The sequence below is a fragment of the Pelodiscus sinensis genome, chromosome 12, assembly GCF_049634645.1.
Source record: "Pelodiscus sinensis isolate JC-2024 chromosome 12, ASM4963464v1, whole genome shotgun sequence".
Taxonomy (NCBI): domain Eukaryota; kingdom Metazoa; phylum Chordata; order Testudines; family Trionychidae; genus Pelodiscus; species Pelodiscus sinensis.
The window spans coordinates 39,280,662-39,299,618 of record NC_134722.1 but is presented as its reverse complement, the minus strand read 5'-3'; the positions used below and the strand labels follow the sequence as shown (position 1 = coordinate 39,299,618).

The 18,957-nt window shown below is 48.3% G+C and overlaps 2 protein-coding genes across 7 annotated transcripts in view; both read left to right on the top strand.

The window, feature by feature from the left end:
- FBXL8 (F-box and leucine rich repeat protein 8) overlaps positions 1-18,957 on the top strand; it is an 84,213-nt gene that overhangs the window by 23,236 nt on the left and 42,020 nt on the right. For 5 of the 6 annotated variants that reach the window (XM_075940352.1, XM_075940347.1, XM_025183568.2 and 2 more), the window contains exons 2-4: positions 14,617-14,725; positions 17,267-17,394; positions 17,891-18,015. In XM_075940352.1, coding sequence (XP_075796467.1) covers positions 14,695-14,725; positions 17,267-17,394; positions 17,891-18,015 — 284 coding nt within the window. In that variant the 5' untranslated portion in view covers positions 14,617-14,694. Of the gene's footprint in view, positions 1-14,616; positions 14,726-17,266; positions 17,395-17,890; positions 18,016-18,957 lie in introns of those variants that run through there. The other variant, XM_075940353.1, reaches the window with a different exon arrangement.
- LOC142831087 (uncharacterized) lies at positions 7,462-9,708 on the top strand. Its single transcript, XM_075940345.1, has 2 exons — positions 7,462-8,426; positions 8,774-9,708. Exons 1-2 carry the CDS (start codon positions 7,856-7,858, stop codon positions 9,391-9,393), a joined length of 1,191 nt encoding a protein of 396 aa, XP_075796460.1. The 5' UTR covers positions 7,462-7,855; the 3' UTR covers positions 9,394-9,708.

The window sequence follows — 18,957 nt, the reverse complement described above, 5'->3', positions numbered from 1 at the left end:
CCACTTGGAACAATAGCTCGAGAATGCCATACCTGTATGATCATGGCCCCAATGGTCGGTAGCTGTCCAGTGTGGCCAGCTTCCAGAGGGCGATGGCGACACGCTTCTACAGGGGGGTGGCGGGTCTCATGTGAGTGTCTCATCACCTGAGGGCAGGGGCAAGCCAGTCACAGAGCTCCAGAAACATGTCCTTCCTCATCTGGAATTTCTGGAACCATTGCTGGTCTCGCCACCACTCCATGATGATGCGGTCCCACCAGTCTGCACTGGTGTCCAGATGCCAGAGGTGGCGGACACAGTGTCCAGGGGAGGTTGGGCGGGATCCAGTTGCATGAGCTGCACATGCAGAGATCCAAGGAGTGTCTCCCAGAGGAGCTGGGGTTTGGGTTCCTGCAGGGCATGGGCTGGAGCCTGCAGAAACTGCTTCATGACTTGCAGCACAAGCTGCAATAGCCATAGTCTGCCTAGAGGTAGCTCCTGCTCCATATCTTGCAAGCTGAAGTGTCTAAAAGGGCAACCGCAGTAGGCAGAAGAAAAGGCTTTGCTGCCCTCAAGGAGGTAGGCAAAGACAAAAAGCCTGAGACACTGCTGTACAGGGGGGTCCCTTTAAGCTCAAGTCTCAGATAGTCGCAAGCAGCAGCCACACAAAGTAACTGCTGACCTGATGCCCTGCCTGAAGTGGTTCTGGGGGGCCTTAAATGTGAGTTAGTATCCAGTCACTGTGGATGCTCTGTTTTGAAATAGCTAAGTGCTATTTTGACACGCTCTTGGTGTGTAGACACGCTATTTCAAAATAAGCTATTTCGGAAGATATCTTCTGAAATTGCTTATTTTGAAATAAATGTGCAGTGGAGACATAGCCTTACTGCCCAGCCAGTTAGTTCCCATTTTGTAGTTGTGCATTTGATTTTTTTCTTCCAAAGAGTAGTACTTTGCATTTGTCTTGATCATTTCAAACCAATTTGTAAAGGTCATTTTGAATTCTAACCCTTTCTAACCCTGCTTTCCTAAGTGCTTGCCTCCCAGCTTATCATCCATAAATTTAGAGGCAGATTCTTCACTCCATTATCCAAGTCATTATTGAAGTGAGTTTAGACTAGACCTAGAAAAGACCCTTGTAAGAGCCAGTTAGAAAAGTCTGCCTATTTTGGTAGCGAAGCATTGATAACTATACTTTGATAAGGGCATTAAACCAGTTATGCAAGCACCTCATAGTCATCTATACCATATTTGCATATGAGAATGTCATGTGGGACTGTGTTAAATGCCCTACTGAAATCAATATCCTGTCTACCACTTCCCTGCATTCACTAGGCTAGTACCCATGTCCGAAAGCGGAAATGAGGTGGGTTTTGCATGATTTTCTTCTTGACAAATCCATTCTGGACATTCATTGTTGTTATCCTCCAGGTAGTCACAATTTGTTGTTTAATCATTTGCTTCAGTATCTTTCCAGGCATTGACGTTAGGTTGATTGGTCTACAATTCCCTGCATTATCTTTGTTTCCCATTTTAAAAATAGGCACTGTGTCCTTCTCCACTCCTCTGACACCTCACCAATCCTCCCTGACTTCTTGAAGATAATCTCGAACAGTTCTGAGGTTGCTAGTGCCTTCAATACCCATGGATGAATTTCATCAGTCCACCTGGCTGATTTGTGTGTATCCAATTTACCTACATATTTTTTAATCTCATGAAGCCGTTTTGGCCTCAGGAAGTCCCCCGCTTCCAAACGGGTTGTGTTCCAAAAGTTTGTTTGTAAGTCAGTTGTTTGGAACTTAGAAAACATTTTAACAGAGAAACAATGTTATAAATGGTGGTTAGGTTCCCAGGCTAGCCTTCAAAAGTCTATTTAGCCCATAATGTAGCTGAAATAGTGTCTATTTGCAACGAAAAATAGTAGAAATAGGTTTTTTTAAACCTTGAATGCTGGTGCTTTTTAAACCTGAGGCAGGTTTAGTTAGAGGAGGATGAGAGGTAGGTGGAGATTCTGAAGGGGACTTCCGGATATCCCCCAGCCACCATCAGCACCCCTGTCCACAGGCACTGCACTGGTGACCTATCTCCTGGCCAACTCACCCCCTGTGGGAAGCACCTAGTCCCTGCTCATCAGAAGGCAGCAAGCTGCGCGAGTGTGGGCCAAAGCACATTGGAGGAGCAGGGGGACGGTTGTGCAGCCAGTGGCTGTAGATAAGCAGCAGTTTCCCCTTTAAAGTGCCACTTCTCTACATCCACTGGCTGCGCAACCGCCCCCTGCTCTTCCAAAATCCCCCAGCCAGCACTAGCCCTACCTCATCTGTGCCTCTTGCCTGTGCCCCTAAGGCTGCAGGTGAGCTGTTGTTTGTGTGTGTGGATCATAGTTCCCTCTAAGGTGTGTGCTTGTGCACACGTGCAGAGGAAATTTCTACCCTACCCACCTCCTAAGCAGAGCTACGCAGCAGTGTGGCTGGCAGCAGGGTCTGCTTTGGTGCCTGGTGCTGGGCCAGACACATGTGGCTGGGATCAGGGCTGGGCTGGAGCTGCATGGCGGGAGCAGCCGGGAAGACACCATGCGGCTTTGGCCCCACCTTCAGACCTATACTCACTGGGGAGCCAGATGGGTCAGGGTGATGCTGGGGAGGAGGGGACTCTTGGCTCTGGCTCAGTGAAGCCCCAATGGTTGCATTCAAGGTGCCCACATGAAATTAGTTTGGTAGGTATCAGCCCAGCCATTAGCCAAGCCTACGCTGCAAAAAGTGCCAGGGATAGAGGCCACCCTGGCCCCGGCCCCAGAGTATGAACACCCCCTTGACCAGGGGTAACTGCGTGGTGGAACTTGTCTGACTTGCCAACATATTTACACTTGTTGTGACTCCATAAGCCCCCCCAGCCAGATTAGAGGCCCTCCTTCCACACTTGTGGCTTCTGGGCTTGGGATGCAACAGCAAATCCACTTCAGGCCTGGCCATCATGCTGGGCGCCCCCCACAACTCCTGGTTGCGGGCTTCCTGCTTGTGGGGAGAGGACGGCTAAGGCGGGAATGTTCTAGGGCCGGGGTTGGGGAGGGGCTCACACTCCAGAACCACAATGTGGGTGCTCAGTCCAGGGCTGCCTCTCACCGTGGGAGGTCCCCCGCATCTGTGACATCTCCAGCTGGCCCTAGCCCAGTCTGGGACCTCCCCCCGCCCCCCTGCCCACAAGGGCTCTAAACAGGAATTTAGCTACTGAAAATTTTGCAGTGTTAATTTTCTTTTTAATTGACTTCATATTAAATGAGCATTTAAAGTCATGCACCCTGTTAATTATCCCTTGTTTTAGTATTTTTCTTCCATAGCATTTAAAAAATATATTTAAGATATTTATTAATAACTTGGGCTCTGCAGTGGCACACATCCGAGCAAGTACACACTACCTCAATATTGGTGCATCAGACAAAACTCACTCCGCTCATGGATGGAAAATCTTAGAGGGAACACTGGTGCAGATGTTCATAAGTTGGATGTGTGTAACTCAGGGACTTGTATTCTTGCTGCCTTCCTTTGCATGAAATAATTTACTATTAAACCTTTAATACCGACTCCTTGAAAATTTCCTTTTCCCCCTTAGATTTTCTTCCCATGGGATCTTACCTACCCGTTCTCCAAGTTTGTTTGAGTCTGCCCTTTGTAAATCTGTTGTCCTATCAGTGAGGTAGCAAGGACAGGAAAAGTGGGTGGCCCCAGCTTTCAGGTGGGTAGGCAGGCAATGACGGGTGGGGAGAGGGAGCGAGAGGGACGGGAGGAGCTGAGGGGGGGGTTGGAAAAGGGACTAGGGCAGGAGGGATCTGGTTTCCTGGGGAAGGGTACAGGAGAGATGTGGATCTCCAGCCCCCTTTATCCTTCAGCAACACTTAGGGCACATAGGCTCTGGGGCATGCCCATGGGGCACAGTGGGGCCCCAGAAGGGTTCAAGCTCCATTCGTCCCACCTGACCCCAGCTCAGAATCTGTCAGTCCAGACATGTTCCTCATGCGCTGCTGCTCTGTCCTACAGCCCTAGTGCTAGTCCTGCCCAGACCTGCCCTCATGAGCCACCCATCCCCTGGTGGGGCAAGTGCTAGTGTTGGAAGAGACCTCAGGAGGTCACTTAGTCCAACCCTATGCTAAGAGCAAGATTCACCCCAACTAAATCATTTCAGTGAGGGCTTTGTCAAGCCAGGACTTAAAAACCTCTAGGGATGGAGAGTCTACCACCTCCCTAGGTAACCCATCCCAGTGCTGCACCACCCTCATAGGGAAATAGTTTTTTTCTAATATTCTAGATCTCTTCCACTGCAGCTTGAGACCATTGTTCCTCATTCTGTCACCACTGAGAACAGCCTCTCTCCATCCTCTTTGGAACCCTCCTTCAGGTAGTTAAAATTCGCCCTCACTCTTCTCTTCTGTAGACTAAATATGCCCAGTTTTCTGAGCCTCTCCTCATAAATCAGAGGTGGGGACACTAAGGCCTGGGAGCTGAAAGTGGCCCTTGGCATGCCTGGATCCGGCCCCCAAGGTTCAGGGCTCCCCCCAGATTGGGGTTCCCATGCTGACCCTACAGCTCCTCCTCCCCCCGGCTGCCCCCTGTGGGGCTGGAACACAAAATCTACTATCCTAGACCGCCTTAGCTCTTGTGTGCAAGGGGAATGTGGGAAGTATCTTTTTCAGTTGGGCCACGTCTGTGAGGGGGTGTTTTGGTTTTGGGGTTTTATTCACTTCTCATTTGTGTGAAGCCTCCAACTGATTTTTCTATGTGTCAGTGGCTCCCAACCCATCATGAGTCATGTGCCTCGGCCCTCTTATCATTTTTGTTTCCCTTCGCTGGACTCTCTCCACTGTGTCCGCATCCTTTCTGTAATTAGGGACCCAGAACGGGACACAGTATTCCATATGTGGCCTCACCAGTGCTGAATAAAGGGAAATAATCACCTCTCTGGATCTGTTGGCAATGCTCCTCCTAATGCACCCTGATACTCCATTAGCCTTATTGTCTACAAGGGCACATTGGCTCATATCAGCTTCTCATCCAATGTAATCCCCAGGTCCTTTTCTGCAGAACTGCTGCTTAGCCAGTCAGTCCTTCACTTAGCCAGTGCTCCTTCTAATTTTTCCAACTCCTGAGCAGAATGAATTTTCTTATGTGCAGCTGATGTGTGACATATCACCTTCATATTGATGCACATAACAAAATTCATGTGGTGGGGTGGGGCCAAGGGGTTCGGAATGTGAGGGCTATGGCTAGGAGTGAGGGCTCTAGGATGGGGCTGAGGTTGAGGGGCTCAGGGCCAGGACAGGGCAAGGGCTCTGGCTAGAGGTGCAGGTTCTAAAGTGTGGCTGGGATGAAGGGTTTGATGTACGGGGTGGGCACTCCAGCTTTGGGAAGGGGCTCTGAGCTGGGGCTTGGTGTGCAGGTGGGAGTAGAGGTTCTGGGCTGGGGAGTGTGGCCTTTGGGGTGGGGCCAGGGATGAGGGCTTTGGGGTACAGGATAGGGATGTAAAAGTGTAGCAAAGGCTTATAGGTTGATGCTATCCCTCACCCCTCATTTGCCAGGTAGCACAGGGCAACAGCACAGGTCCACAAGAGGAGCTGGGTTTTAAACTGGCTCCCCTTGCAGACCAGTTCCCACTTGGCACCCTGTGCTGCTGTCTCTGATACAGTGGCAGCAGTGCGGAGTGGCAGGGGTCTTCTCGGGAGTGAGGCTGGAGCACACTGGTTGCTGGACCCATTCCTCAGGGACTATAGAATAGTCAGCTAACCTTACTAGACTATTCAGTTAACCAATATTTAACATCCCTAGTACAGGAGGGTGCTCAGGGCTGGAGAGTTGGGTGAGCAGCAAGGTTCCCTGTAAGCTGCGTACCTGCATGGCTGCGCAGCCCTTTTCTGAGCCCTGCCAGAGGTTCAGAGCTGCCTGTGCCAGCAGGGAGCTCAGGGGATTGGCTGGGGAAGGAGGGACCTCTGCTCTGGTCCTCCCCACCCCAGCGTTTGTACTCGCTGGGGTGAGCAAGTTCTTCAGTCAGGGAGGCAGGAAGTACTTAGGGGATTATGTAACCCAGATGGTGCTGAAGCTGCCAGCTGAAGGAGAGGAGGGATCTGTGCTTCAGTGCCCACCACCAGCCACATGGAAAAAGTTGGGTAAGTTACAGACACTGCCAGATAGGATGAACTTCTCTGCCTCTTTCCCAAATCCTCCCCTTCCCTGTTAATTGCTAACAGAGCAGCAGTTTCCCCCCTTCCTGCTTCTCCCCTAGTTCTGTTGGAGAATTGACCAGGCAGGGATCCCTGGTGTTACACTCTCCTGCTGTATATGTGTGTGTGTGCCACATTTGCATGATTACATTTCAAACAAAGTTTACATAAGTGTTAGTAACTTATGGTAAGAAAGAAAAAAATTATTTTAACAGAATTTTTTTGAATGTTGCTGATATCTAAAATTCTGATCTTAATGATTTTTTAAAAACCCTGTGTTACTAATTAATGCATGGCAAAATGTATTGCATTAAGGCCAGATCTTTGCTATCTGGTAGAGTTCTGGCTCTTACAAGTCAGAAGCAGCAAGTACTAGCTGTGATGTTAATTGTTTTGTAGAATGAAACCTTATTTGCAAGATCTTTGAATCATGAATGTGTCTGTTAGAAAGGATGATGATACATGTACTCCAAGGTCTCAGAGGGGTAGTCATGTTTGTCTGTAACTAAAAGAAATTAAAAACAATGGTCCTGTAGCACCTTAGACTATCAAACATACATATAGTATCATGAGCTTTCTTGGGCACAACCTACTTCTTCTGCCAAGGGTAGTGTTAATTTTCTTTTCATTTGATTTCATATTAAATAATCACAAGCATTGCTCCTGGTTAATTATCCCTTGCTTTAATCTATTTTCCTCTACACGTATGGACTGTCTGCGGTTTTCGTTTGTACTGATGGGTACATATCCACACACCACCTCAATATTGGTGTTGGACATAAGACATTTCAACCTGCCCAAAAGGAAATTCAACCTGTGCATGGATGTAAAGTAGGAGCATTGATGAGGAGGGGTTGGTGCTTGGGCTTACCTGCTGGTGATGGCGAAGGGGAGGCCTCCTCCCCCAGCCACAGCAGCTCTGTGCTAGGGCTGGCATTGATGGGCTCCTCTGCACCAGCAGTTTCAGGCATTGGGAAAAGATCTCTCTCCCCTCTGCAGCTCTGAGCTCCTATTTAGGGCTTATTGGGAAGCCGTGCAGCCATGCAGCTTAGGTCCCCATCCTTTAGCTGTGCATGAGAGTTTTCTGTCCTAAGTGCAGGACTCTGCGCTTGTCCTTGTTGAATCTCATCAGATTTCATTTGGCCCAATCCTCCAATTTGTCGAGATCACTCTGGAACCTATTTCTGCCCTCCAGCGCAGGGACGGGCAATAATTTTTGCACAGGGGCCACTAAAGTAATTTTGGTATGTGGCCACAGGCTGGCTCCACTCCCCCCCCCCCCCCCCCCCCCCCAAGGCTGTGTCCAGACTCAGGGTTTTTTTCGAAAAAAGTAGCCTTTTTTCGAAAAAACTTCACCTGCGTCTAGACTGCAGCCGCGTTCTTTCGAAATTAAATTGAAAGAACGCGGCTTTTCTTTCGACGGCGGTAAACCTCACTGCATGAGGAAGAACGCCCTTTTCAACGGAGATCCGTCGAAAATAAGTGAGTGTGGACGTGGGGAGGCCATTTTTTCGAAAATAATGGCCTCCAGGAAGAAGCCCTGGTGGACAATCTGGGGCATGGCTTGCATGTCTCTGGTTCCTGTCTGCAGCCATTTCTTAAAGGGACAGGCACCCTCACAGCCACTTGTGGCAGCAAAGGAGCCAGAGCACACGGCTGGTGAAGTGCAGCATGTCCCAGCCCCAAGACCCTCCTGGCCCTTCCAGAGAGCCTTCTGGGGATCCAACCAGGGGCTCCAAACGCCGGGCACCATCATGGTCTGGGCCAGAGATCAAGACCCTTCTCGAGCTCTGGGGAGAGGAGGAGGCCTTACAAGCCCTAAAAAGCAGGCGGCGAAATGCGGACATTTATGGCTGCATGGCAGAGGCCCTGGCCCAGAAGGGACACTACCCCCGCACCCAGGACCAGGTGTGCTCCAAAGTTAAGGAGCTGCGCCAAGGATATGTAAAGGCCAGGGAGCATAGCTCACGTTCTGGGGCAACCCTCCACTCCTGCCCTTACTATAGTGAGCTGGACCAGATCCTGGGTGGTGGCGGTGAAGCACGCACACCACGGCGTCTCGTGCAGTCAGGCTTGGCAGACCCTGTGGTGGACGCGCCAGAGCAGGACCCAGAGCAGTCAGGAGACGGGGACATGGTGCCAGAGGAGGACAGTGAGGAGACGGCGACCCTCACCCTGGAGCCAGTCACACAGATCCCAGAGGCCTCCCTGGTGTCATCTGGCGCAGGAGATGAAGCAGCAGGTGAGTGCAGTGAGGTTGTGTAACACCCGGGGGGGGGGGGGAGGTAGGTGGGTGCACAGTGGGTGATGCACAAGGGAAACCTGTCATGCTCAGGCCGATGCCCAGGTCACACACAGTGTTACCTTCAGAATGTCTGATTCCCCTGTCTCCAGGAGAGGGCATGCCCTTTTGGACAGCTGTTGCACACATGACTGATTGTGATAGAAATGTAGCCGTGTTACTCTGATCTGAGGAAGTGGGTCTGGCCCACGAAAGCTCATCCCCTAATAAACCATGCTGTTAGTATTTTAAGTGCTACAGAGTCCAGTTTTTTAGGACTGATTGTGTCTTCTTCTTTTCCTCCACAGCCGGATCAGCCGTGCAAGAGGGCCGCAGCACCCCAGCCCCACCTCCATCTCCATCTCGGGGACATGGGAGCCGCAGACACAGGCGTGTGTATGCGGACATCCTGAGGCAGCATGTGGAGGCCGTGCAGGAGCTCAACACCATCCTGCGAGAGAGGGCGGAGGCAGAGGATCGGTGGCATGACCGGCTGATGGAGGAGCTGGTCCAGCAGCGCACGTCCCTGACTGCCACTCTCAGGGAGGTCTGTGGCTTGCCTGCTCCTGTGCCTGGTCCTGCTCCTCCAGCACCCCATGACCCCGCCCCACCAAACCCCCCTTCCACAACAGCATCCCTTTCCCTCCTTGGACCTCCCTCTCCCCCAGCCCCTCTCTCCCCCTGGCCCTCCTCTCCCCCAGTCCTCCCCATCCCAAGAGCACCCTATCCAGCCAACCGACAGGTGCACCACCCGATCCCGTGGCCATGGTGGACCCCGAACACGAGGCCCAAGCAGGAGACTGAGATCAGGCAAGCACCATGCAACCTGATCCCCTTCCCCCCTCCAGGTTTCAAGTCCCCTTCCCCCCTCCAGGTTTCAAGTCCCCTTCCCCCCTCCAGGTTTCAAGCACCCCCATCACCCCGTTAAATGACAAGGAAAGTGTTCCACAAAATGTTTATTGTACATAGTTTGGCATGAAACTATATTTTCTACATCAAAAATGAACACAAGCTTTTTTATGTTTGCAATAATTATACTATTTTCCAGTGAGTGATATTTAAAAAAATAAAACAGAACTTATTATTTTGAGACAAACCCTGGTGTTTATGATTTCTCCAAACAGGGTCAGGAGATGGGTTGTGGAGGGAAGCTTCTTTTGGGCCAGGGCCCAGTCCCCAGGCAGAAGCCCCTCAGTAGAGTCGGTGGCCTCCACTTGAGAATTGCTCCCGTAGGGTCTCCCGTATGCAAACAGCAGACCGGTGAGCCTGGCGGATGGCAGCTGTCCGGGGCTGGGCAAAGTGCCTCTCCTGACCATCAGCACCTGTACCCCACCCTGGTAGGAAGGCCTCCCCTTTCCTCTCCACCAGGTTATGGAGAACGCAACACGCGGCCACCACCTCAGGGATGTTGCTCTCCCCCATGTCTAGGCGCGTGAGCAAGCACCGGAATCTGCCTTTTAAACGTCCGAACGCACATTCCACCTGGTTGCGAGCCCGGTTAAGGTGAGCATTAAACTGCTCCTTGCTCGCATCCAGGTGGCTGGTGTAGGGCTTCATCAGCCACGGCATCAGGGGGTAGGCGGCATCAGCCACTATGCACACCGGCATGTGCACATCCCCAACCGCAAAGTTGTGATGCGGGAAAAATGTTCCTGCCTGAAGCCTCCGGTAGAGGTACGAGTTCCTGAAGATGCGGGCATCATGTGCCCGCCCTGACCACCCAACACAAATGTCAGAAAACTGGCCACGATGGTCGACCAGGGCCTGGAGGACCATAGAAAAGTAGCCCTTTCTGTTAATGAATTGGGCTGCTCGATGGGGCGGTGCACGGATTGGAATGTGTGTCCCATCGAGCGCTCCTCCACAATTCGGGAAGCCAAGGGCAGCAAAGCCGGCCATGACGCTGTCCAGATCTGGTAGACAGACGAGCCTGTTCAGCAGCTCCGAATTGATGGCCCTCACCACCTGCAGAACGAGACAGACAACAAAATGTTAGAAGGGGTGCCTTATCTCTTAGGAGGAGAACCCACCACCCACCTTCCCTCTCAAACACCCCGGGAATTCCCTCCTCAGAACTCCCCCCCCAACAATTCAGGGTGAGTGGAGTAGCTCCCTCCCACTCCCACTCCACTTTGCCCTTCCTGACAGTCTCCCTTCCCCCCACCCCAAACTGTGACTGTCCCCAGACAATGACTTACCTCCATCAGGATGGATCCAACAGTAGACCTGCCCACTCCAAATTGGTGTCCCACGGAGCGGTAGCTGTCGGGGGTTGCCAGCTTCCAGAGGGCAATGGCGACCCTCTTTTCCACGGGGATAGCGGGCCGCAGGTGGGTGTCTTGCCGTTGCAGAGCAGGGGCGAGCCAGGTACACAGCTCCTGGAAAGTGGTCTTTCGCATCCGGAAGTTGCGTAGCCACTCTTGGTCATCCCAGAGGTCCATCACGAGCCGGTCCCACCAGTCAGAGCTGGTGTCAAGCCTCCAAAAACGCCTGTCCACAAAGAAGTTTGGAGGCAAGGGCAGTGCGGCTGCTTGACGGACGATCCCTTCGTACCTCTGGTCTGGGTCCAGATGAGGAAGTAGCCTCATGACTGTGTCATGCAGATGCAGCAACACTTGCAGTATGATGGCGTGGGGCCATCGCCTGCCCAGGGGCAGCTCTGGCTCCATGCCAAAAAAATGGGTCTAAAACAGAAAAACCTCCACAGAAAAAACCTGCTGGGGTGTCCCAGGAAGCTGAGCACTCCAAACCAGCACTGCAATGCCTTGCTTACCTCCTAGAGGGACAGCAAAGGCAGCTGCAGAAGCAGAGCAATGGGTGTTCAGGGGCGTCCCTTTAACCACGCGTCTCTGCAAAGGGCAGGCAGCAACACCCAGAAGGAAATGCTGCCCCCATGCCCTGGCAGAAGCGGTTCCGGGTGGCTTTTAATTTCGAAAGAGCGTCCAGCAGTCAGGATGCTCTTTTTCGAAAAAGCGGATCGATTTTCCGATCCGCGTATTGTAGTCTAGACGCGCTCTTTCGAAAGAGGCTCTTTCGAAAGAGACTTGCAGTCTAGACATAGCCCAAGAGGGCAGGGCGGGGGACAGACGTGGAGGGGCTGAGAACTAGTCTTTCTCCAGACTTGTCAGGGATTGAAGGCTTTGAATTAAAAACACCACGAAGGACTCCCGGCCCTGCTGCTACCATGTTGCCTGGCAGCTGGTGTTGCTGTGGCTATTTAAAGGGCTCCTGGTGGCGGTGCTATCCCAGCAGGGGCCAGAGCAATGAGCTGTGCTGCCAGGCAACATGGTAGGGGCAGGGCTATGAGCCCTTTAAATTGCTGCTATTTAAAGGACTTACAGCTCCAGTCCCTGCCAGGGTAGAGCCGTGACCATGAGCTGTGAGACATTTAAATAGGATCCTGCTGCCTGAGCTACCACCTGGAGATTCGGTGGCACAGATAGCAGGATATTAACAAAAAGTGGCCAGATACAGTCTGTGGCTAAATCCAGCCTTCGGGCCGCATCTCGCCCAGCCCAGCTCTAGTATCTACCTGACCCCCAGCTTACTGTCATCTGCAAACTTGCTGAGCATACAAACCATCCCATCCAATTTTCCCTCTAAGCTGTGTGGCAGCACGGCCCTGCAGCTTTTTAATAATCCCTGCCCAGCCTGGGCCTCCTCCCTCAGCTACAGCAGCAGGAGTGAGTCTCTCCCAGCCGGTAAGGAAGGGATGTATCCCTACGGTCTGGGAGAGACCCACTGCACTGTCCTCAGCAGAGAGCTGCTGCTGTAGTTGAGGGAGAAGTGCCCCTCCCCCAACCAGGCAATTCCGTGCACAGAGCTCTGAGCCCCTGGCTGGACGGGGATCATTAGGCATCTGCGGGGCCATGCTACTGCACAGCTTAGCGGGAACCCTGATCCCATCATCCAGATAACATGTTGAACAAAACTGGCTCAAGGTCCAACCCTGGGGGCACGCCACTTGATACCAGCTACCAACTAGACATGGAGCCATTGATCACTACCTGTGGAGCCCAGCAATCTAACCATCTTTCTATCCACCTTACAGTCCATTCATCCAAACCATAATTCTTTAACTTGCTGGCAAGAATACTGTAGGAGATTGTATCAAAAGCTTTCCTAACAGACAGGTATATCACACCCACCACTTTCTCTATATCTGCAGAGCCAATTATCTTGTCATAGAAGGCAATTAGGTTGGTCATGCCTGACTTGCTCTTGGCTAGGGGTACGTCTAAACTACATGGCTCTGTCGACGGAGCCATGTAGATTAGTTTCTTTGAAAAAGAGAAATGAAGCTGCAATTTAAATAATTGCTACTTCATTTAAATCAAAATGGCCACCGTGCTGTGCCGATCAGCTGATTGTCAGCACAGCGTGGCAGTCTAGATGGGGATCTGCCGACCCCAGAACCCTTCATCGGCAGATTCTGTAAGCCTCGTTTCACTTAATCATGAGTGTGGCCAAATTTCCCATGGTCCCATAAAGTTTGCTTGCAGCCACCAGTCCTGGCTCTCAGTGTTCTGTGCTGTTATTTAGCACTAATTTACCCTGAAATGAGGTAAAGAGCCCAGTAAGCAGAGGAAGTGTTGGTAATGCAGCTAGACAATATTGACTGCACGTGGTCTGGCAAATTCTTTGGTTTGGCACTGATCTGGTCCCCAGGGGGCTGAATTATGAAGGTTTAATCTATAGTTCTTAACCTGTTCTTTTACCACTGCGGGCTGCCGACCTCCTTACCATACCGTGCTGCCTAAAATGAAACAGTCTATGAAGATCAAAGCAAAAAAAGCTTTGAGTACTTCAGCTTTTCCCATATCATCTGTTACTAAGTTGCCTTCCCCATTCAGTAAGGGTCCCTCAGTTTCCTGGACCACCTTCTTGTGGCAAACATACCTGTAAAAACCCTCCTTGCTATCCTTCACATCCCTTTCTAGCTGCAACTCGGTGCTTTGCTCTTTCTGATAATCCCTCTGCATGTTCCAGCAATGTTTTTATATTTTTCCTAGTCATCTGTTGGTTTCCACTTCTTGTAAGCTTCTTTTGTGTTTAAGGGTACGTCTACAGTACACAGCTGTAAGCTTTTCCAGAATAGTTATTCCAAAATAACTTATTTTGTCGTCAATGCATGACTACATTGCAGGGAAGCCTCAAAATTAGTCCGAGGCAAGCTTTCCTAATGTGCTATTTCGATTTAGAGCCCCAGGAGGCACGGAGGAGGAATAACTTAGAATGGCCCTGGTAAGGGGCTATTTTGAAATAGCAGCAGTGGAGCGTCTATACATGCCTTATTCTGAAATAGCTATTTCGGAACAGGTGTTATTCCTCATAGAATGAGGTTCACAGATTTCAGAATAAACCATCCGTTATTTTGAAATTATTTTGAAATATGGAATGGCTGTGTAGATGCTCACATTGTTATCTCGAAATAACAGTGCAGTGTAGAGGCACCCTAAGCTTACCAAAGATCTCTCTGTTAAGCCAAGTTTAACTATATCATTCAAGATCACTTTCACCTGAGCTGTCTTGAAGCCTTCTGATTTGCAACCAGTTCCTCTGTGGCTGAGCGCCGGAATCAAGTGTAAAGTGGTTGTCACCTTTTTACTGCCTCTACCTGCTCACATGCTGGCACATACACTTAACTTTGCATCCCAACATACATGGCTTTGCCATACTCATGTCTTCACAGAAAGGATGTCAGGACCATTTCCCATGAGACCTTTGCCTTAAAATCAAAGTCCCATGGAAGTAATCTGTCTCAGTGTAATTATTAGATATAATTATTAGATATAAAAGCTCTTCATGAAGGAAGTTCATATCTTTACCTCCCTTTTGCAGCTGGGAAACTAAGGCATGGAGCAGGGAAATGACTTGTCCAAGGTCACCCTGAAAGCAAGAGGCAGAGCCCAGAATAGTGCCCAGGTTTCCTAAATTCAGTGTCTTATCTACTGGATTACACTGCTACCCAGTCCTTGCCACCATTGTATTTCAGTCCCGCTGTGTTTGATTACCTTATTCCATCTTGAGAGTAATGGCTCTAAGTAGGTAACTCCATCTGCCTACCTCCCTTGTTATTGGCTTGCACATGCCTCTGGGAGTCCAGAATTACTCTGTGAATTTTTTCCTTTTCTTTCTATCTTTTATGCAGAATGGCACTAGCTTCCACGTCTTTGATCAAGGGCAGTTTGCCAAGGAGGTGCTGCCTAAGTATTTCAAACACAACAATATGGCCAGCTTTGTCCGGCAACTGAACATGTGTAAGTAAAACTCCAGTGCCTGGCATGCACTACAATGGAGACATCATGTGGGAAAGAAAAGAATTAACTAAGCATAAGAATAACAGATACATTTAAGTGTAAAATACAAAATCCAGATATGAGACTCAGTGTTCCACACAGGCTCAGCATGGAGGACAGAAGAAAAATGATAAATTATGTGAATCATTTCTTAAATTCTTTTTCTTAAATAATTTGTGCCTTAACCAGCATATTAAGCCGTGTTCATCTGTAACTACAAAAACCTTTAAAATGGTCTTGTAGCACCTTAGGGTATGTCTACACTGCATCCCTAGTTCGAACTAGGGATGCAAATGGAGACAATCGAACTAGTTAATGAAGCGGGGATTTAAATATCGACTCCCTCCCTCCCTCCTGCCTTCCTCCCTTCCCGGCAGCCCCCGGGCTCATCTGCAGACAGGCTCCGCCCCCTCTCCCCGCAGTCTTTCGTCTTTGCCTCTGCTCTTCCGAGCCCTCACTCCCGTTCTTGATTTTTTAAAAAAAAATTAAAATGAAAAAAAGCGGCGGCTTGCCAACACTGCCTTTGCAAAAACCTCAAAAAATGAGGAGTAACATTAGTTCGGACTAAGGGCTTTAGTCCAAACTAACATGTCCCGGTGTGCACTTCCTGGTTTGAATCAGCTGTGATTCGAACTAGCGCGCCGGCGAGATCATGTTAATGGAGCGCGGGATATTTAAATCCCCGCTTCATTAACTAGTTCGATTGTCTCCATTTGCATCCCTAGTTCGAACTAGGGATGCAGTGTAGACATACCCACAGAAACTAACCAAAATATATAGATAGAATCATGAGCTTTTGTGGGCACAATTCACTTCTTCAGATAAAATCATATTAAGATTTAACATTTGAGCAGCAACTTATGTATATATAAATGAGATAGTGCCAACTGTGTGTGGCCTGGATTATTTATTTAAATGAAGGCCTTCCCTTATAAAGACAGAATGCTGGGCAATTTGGATAAGAATTGCTATTAGATGGCTGCCGATTGATTAAAGATATCATAGGTCCCGAGAGGCTTGTCGCCAGAACCCAGAGGTCAGGTTTCCTTCTGGTGTACTTATATTAGAGCACGCAGATTACTTTACATTGTATGTTGTAAATGAATGAAGTTTCCATTTCAAAAGTTTTCGGTTTTTATTCAGTCAGTCTGTTGACACATAGTTTGTCATTTGCTCTAGGTAACATGTTATGTCAGAATTTTCAGAAACCCTACTAGACGTTCTTTCTCTGTAGCAGAAACTTAAAGCGCAATCTTCACACATGCCCAGAGTTTGGTTGTACTGAGGACAGTTCTCCTCCATCATTAGCAGGGGGTCTTTTCTGTTAGAAAACCATTTTTTATTTGCTCCTTATCTGGTCACTTGGTACAATTTTCCCTGTTTCATGTAGCATATCATGGCATAGCTCATAGGTTGAGCCAATATCAAAGAGTCCTAGGCATGTTTTGGAAAATCATCAGTGCAGACAAGGGAAAGGTTTTCAGAGGCACAAAGGGGCAGCTAGATGCCTGACTTGCTGAAAGTCAATGGCATCTAATTGATTTTTACCTTTGAAAATCTCCTTCTAAATCTCTGGTAAAAAAATCAGAATGGAGATTTTGTAAGAACTGGCCTAGTATTTTGTTACTTCCAGGCATACCAAAAGTAGGTGCCGTCTTTGTTTTAAAACATTCGAAAGGTTTTGAAGCACCGGTTGAAGTTCAACAACATTTCATGTGTCCCATTTCTAAAAATCCTCAAGCAACACAGAACATGTGATTTGTGTCACTGGAGTGTTTCTTTGTAACAAAATAGCCCAGTAGTAGATGCTGCATTTAGGGGGTAAAATTTACCTCTGTGCTGGGGCCAGCACAACAGTAGGCCTATGTATGTCCTCTTTTGAGGGCTTAACTAGAATGTATGAGGTGCCTTGTCCTTGTGCCACCTCATAAGCCTTAATTACATTTTTATTTTTCACAAAAGCTTTGCAAAGTAAAGGTGGCCTGTGGCTGTACATGTGAGGATTAGAAATGGCCTTTTCAGCTGTAGACCAGCATTTTAAATGTAGCCTACTTTAAACACTTCTCTATCTGAGATCTGTTCAGTAGCCCATGTGGAATGAGAGTGAATGGGCAAGTTGGTAACAAAAAAGGGTTGTCATTATTACAGCTGATACTAATTAGTAGCAGAGAGGCACTGGGTTGAATTGGCCGTGGAGATTGTACTACCATCTCAGCATCTGATGCCTCCAGTTTTGGGTTTGAGAGATATTTGTCTAGACACATTAGCGTCTCGGGCCCATCTCTGCCATTGGCATGTTAAGGACCATGTGAGCTAACAAATGAATGGTTTGCTTTTTGCAGCATATATACCAAATCTACTCAGGCAGAAATTAGAAGCAGGAAAAAGGAAACTACGCTTGGTGGGTAAGGGGAGGGGGGAGTCTAATTCAAACATTGGCATTCTTTGTTCTTCCTAATCTATATGATCTACAGGGTTCTCACCAGTTCTATTTATATTTAGATGGCTTCAGGAAAGTGGTAAATATAGAACAGGGTGGCCTTGTCAAGCCTGAACGTGATGACACTGAGTTCCAGCATCTTTATTTCCTACAAGGCCATGAACACCTTTTGGAACACATCAAAAGGAAGGTGGGAATTGAGTGCCTTCTTGTGCGGGAGTGATGTGCATTGGGTCTCCCGGTTTCATTAGAGGAATGGGCGGGGAGATGGAAGGCTGCTAGAAAGCTTGCAAAATTAGCTAACCTCACTTCCCAGAAATGCTGACAATTAGGGATGTTCATCTCCTTAGTACTAGTGCTGAATCAATCCTTAAAATACCTTTTTTGTTTAGCTCAGTTCTAAATAACTCCAGTGATGAGATTACTTGGATGCTAGTCCCTAGTCTAATACACTTCGTATTAAGGAATTTTTCATCCTCATCAGCCTCTGTTTACTTTCCAGTGCCCTAGATACAACCCCATGGGGTCACCCCAGACTCTTAAAACTGTGTCTCCTATTTTAATATATATCATCACTTATTAGCCCAGTCTGTAGCTGATACAGCTGCTTAGAAACCATCGCAAAGCTCTCACCCCTGTGCATAACATCTTGCGGTACTAAATTCTGTCCGATATGCTCTTGTCAGGTATCCGTTGTTAAAAGCGAGGAAACGAAGATGCGGCAGGAAGATCTTAGCAGGTTGCTCTATGAAGTCCAGATTCTGAGAAGTCAGCAGGAGAACATGGAGTGTCAAATGCAGGACATGAAGCAGTGAGTTGAACTCAGTCCCATTGCTCCTCCATGTGTACTTCATGACATAGTTGCAAACCTTGGGGAATATTTGTAAGACATTTGGACCTCTGGGGATTATATAATGAAAATCCAGCATGATCTTTAAAACAAATCCTTTCTGTGCTGTAAATGTTTGTTTTATGCTCAATGAAGTATTAGGTTTTGAGCTTCTTTTCCATTTTTAATTTGTATTTTTATATAAAAGAAGACCTTTAAAATTGCAGTAAATGAATTAAAATCACTCACCACAAATAATGAGGAGTCAACACAAACAGATTGCAAACAGCCCACAGGCTGAAAAATACCTTTAAACTATTCCACAAATACCTACAAATAATGATTTGAGGTACATTCACAAATGAGTTGTGAGCAAATAAAAGGGCTGTATTCACTGGATATTTTTTCCCAATGACTTACTCAATTAGCTCTGTCTATAACTTGCCTTGTGCCAAGTTCTAAGGCACTGAGAATGAAGGCGCAGAATCATCCACTAAGGATGGAGCCTCCATGCTGTATTCACTAATTCTTAGCATTATAAAGAAGACCGTTGAAGCCAAATATTCAAGAAAGCCTATAAAATTGCTCACATAAAACGGGTGTATCTTGTATTCAGGATATGTGTAGATGGACAATTTGATTTGCAGACACAATTTGAGATACTCCTTTGAAATTTGATCCTTTGATAATATCTCATTGGGGTTGTGAGTGCCATTTCTGCTGACGTGGAAAGAAGTGTAGTATTGCCAACCCAAACCAGTCAGAAATCACAGATTATTTTGGATTCCTTTTATTTGCCTTATGTTTGTTGAACTTCGAAGGGTTATATTTTCAAGTTTTCTCTGAAACCATGAAGGCCAACTACTAATTTTAAAAATATATAGTATGAAGGTTGAGATTCTCAGACAATCATGACTCCAGCAT

Bases quoted from the DNA above. Each gene is read 5' to 3' on its own strand.
- LOC142831087 (XM_075940345.1), top strand. From the start codon at position 7,856: ATGTCCCAGCCCCAAGACCCTCCTGGCCCTTCCAGAGAGCCTTCTGGG. The intron at 8,427-8,773 runs GTGAGTGCAGTG...TTTCCTCCACAG, and splicing joins CGCAGGAGATGAAGCAGCAG to CCGGATCAGCCGTGCAAGAG.